At 56.9% G+C, this 2,607-nt stretch overlaps 1 protein-coding gene across 4 annotated transcripts in view; it reads left to right on the top strand.

Moving 5' to 3' along the window:
* The window catches only part of TNK1 (tyrosine kinase non receptor 1), an 8,082-nt gene that overhangs the window by 1,337 nt on the left and 4,138 nt on the right, over window positions 1-2,607 (top strand). For all 4 annotated transcript variants that reach the window (XM_023514045.1, XM_023514047.1, XM_023514044.1 and 1 more), the window contains exons 2-7: window positions 149-313; window positions 460-530; window positions 647-838; window positions 946-1,101; window positions 1,220-1,503; window positions 1,704-1,977. In XM_023514045.1, the coding sequence (XP_023369813.1) occupies window positions 151-313; window positions 460-530; window positions 647-838; window positions 946-1,101; window positions 1,220-1,503; window positions 1,704-1,977 (1,140 nt within the window). In that variant the 5' untranslated portion in view covers window positions 149-150. The remainder of the gene's footprint in view (window positions 1-148; window positions 314-459; window positions 531-646; window positions 839-945; window positions 1,102-1,219; window positions 1,504-1,703; window positions 1,978-2,607) is intronic.

Below are 2,607 nucleotides of genomic sequence, written 5' to 3'. Positions count from 1 at the left end.
GCTATCTGATATGTCCTTCTCTCCGTACTTGTGGAGACTTATGGATGGAACTGGAGACCTTGTCTCTGGTGCCTGAGTTTCTGAGGTGCCTACCCTGGGCTACATATCTGAAGGGGAATGCCATCATCATTAGGATTCCTTCTCTCAGATATGCTCCCTGAGGTGGGCTCCCTGTGGCTGCTGAGGCTGCTCCGGGACATCCAGCTGGCCCAATTTTACCGGCCCATCCTTGAGGAGCTTAATGTCTCTCGGCCAGAGCATTTCGACTTTGTAAGGCCTGAGGACCTGGATGGAATTGGCATGGGCCGGCCTGGTGAGGGACCCCTGCCCCAAGACCCTAGTCTGTCCTTCCCCAGCCTATCATTGCCTGCCTCTCCCCACCCCTGTTCTTGCCTGTAAATCTCTCTATGCCCTGCACCACCCCCTCCATCCCAGCCCTCTGATTCTGGCCTCCCCCAGCCCAGCGCAGACTGGCTGAAGCTCTGAAGAAGCACCGTTCAGGGCTCAAGTCTAAGAACTGGGTCTACAAGGTGTGTGTTGTGGGGGGGAGGGGGTTGGAGGCAGCTTCAGCCTGGGAATGAGGTGGGCTGAGTCACAGGAAGAGGCTTGGGGGTTCTGCACACCTGATTTCCCACCTCCGTTTCAGATCCTCGGAGGTTTTGCCCAAGAGCAGAAGGAGCCTACCCTGCCCTCAGACAGCCCACTGCGCCTCCATGAGCCAGAGGGGGGACTCAAGTGTCTGATTCCAGAGGGTGCTGTGTGCAGGGGGGAACTGCTGGGCTCAGGTTGCTTTGGTGTGGTGCACCGGGGGCTGTGGACCCTGCCCAGTGGCCAGAGTGTGAGTGTGTGGGGATCATAGCTGCCCACTCTCTTTTCATGCCCTCTCTGCTCTGGCCCTGGCATGGTGGTTCCACAGGATACCTGATGGTGTTCCCCTACCTCCAGGTCCCAGTGGCTGTCAAGTCCCTCAGGGTAGGTCCCGAAGGCCCTGTTGGCACAGAGCTGGGGGACTTTCTTAGAGAGGTGTCAGTCATGATGAACCTGGAGCACCCACATGTGCTGCAACTGCATGGCCTTGTATTGGGCCAGCCTCTGCAGATGGTGAGCAGATCCACACGCTGGTTCCCCTACACAGCCCCAGGGGTGGTGTGCAGCAGGAGGGTGGGCAGCCAGAGTCCTGTGAGGAGGGCTGCTGCTCACCAGGCCTGTGCTCCTACAGGTGATGGAGCTGGCTCCGCTGGGCTCCCTGCATGTGCGCCTGATGGCCCCAGCCCCTACACCCCCACTGCCGGTAGCCCTGCTCTGCCTCTTCCTGCGGCAGTTGGCGGGGGCCATGGCATACTTGGGAGCCCGTGGGTTAGTGCACCGAGACCTTGCAACACGCAACCTATTGCTGGCTTCACCCTGCAGGATCAAAGTGGCAGATTTTGGGCTGGTGCGGCCGCTGAGCGGTGCCCAGGGCCGCTACATCATGGGTGGGCCCCGGCCCATCCCCTATGCTTGGTGAGGGCATGCTGTGGGATCGCTGGGGCAGAGGTCGGTCTAGAGGGCAGCAGCTAAGGGGAGCTCCAGGGCTGGTCTTCTGAATGAGGGTGGGATAAGAAGAGTTGTCATTGTTAGATAGGAGGACCTCTGGAGACTATGGGAGCACAAGGCAGGGGTGTTCAGTGGAAGGTGAGCTCAGTTCCATTTCTTTCTGGCAGGTGTGCACCAGAGAGCTTGCGCCAGGGAGCCTTCTCGTCTGCTTCAGATGTATGGATGTTTGGGGTGACGCTGTGGGAGATGTTCTCCAGGGGCGAGGAGCCCTGGGCTGGGGTCCCGCCATATCTCATCCTGCAGAGGCTGGAGAAGGACCGAGCCCGGCTACCTAGGCCTCCCCTCTGCTCCAGGGCCCTCTACGCACTCGCCTTGCGCTGCTGGGCCCTCCATCCTGCTGACCGGCCTACCTTTTCCCACCTGGAAGAGCTTCTCCAAGAGGTAGAAACTCCCACCTCTCCAGATACACAGTCTCTTCCCTTCATTCTCTTTCCCTGGGATTCCATATCCAGTTGCCAGTGCTGAGCTCTAGGATCCAACTCTGAACCAAACAGATTTAGTCCATACCTGCAGGGAGCTCAGAGCCCTGGGGAGGCAGGTTGGGGCTACACAGATGCAGCTTAGAGGACTAGGGTCTATGTCTGGGCCAGAAAAGGAATATAGAGGAGAGAGCAGTAGGTTGCAGTGGGTGTTTGACAGGCAGAGGAAGAGTTCAGCGTGGGAGGGGGAAATGGAAATAATGAGGCTGCAGAGTGAACAGGGGTTGCATGATGAAAGCTTTTGTGAGGTGTGGTGAGTAACACTAACATGTACAAGTCTTAACCTGTATAAGAAACCATACGTGCTTTATGTGGATCCTTATGCAGAGTCACTCATTTCATCATCTTAGCCACTGAGATAATTATCATCTCCATTTTACTGATTGGCAGTTGAGGTAGTGATAGTATATATGACTTGCCTAAAGTCACCCAGTAAGTAGAGGAGTTAGAATTTAAACCAATTGGCTTGGTGCCTGTGGCTCAAGTGGCTAAGGCGCCAGCCACATACACCTAAGGTGGCGGGTTCAAATCC

Source organism: Otolemur garnettii, unplaced genomic scaffold (genome assembly GCF_000181295.1).
Source record: "Otolemur garnettii isolate 467f Iridium unplaced genomic scaffold, OtoGar3 scaffold00046, whole genome shotgun sequence".
In the NCBI taxonomy this organism is placed as follows: Eukaryota; Metazoa; Chordata; class Mammalia; order Primates; family Galagidae; genus Otolemur; species Otolemur garnettii.
The sequence above is the reverse complement of the archived record's forward strand: the minus strand, read 5'-3'. Positions and strand labels throughout refer to the sequence as shown.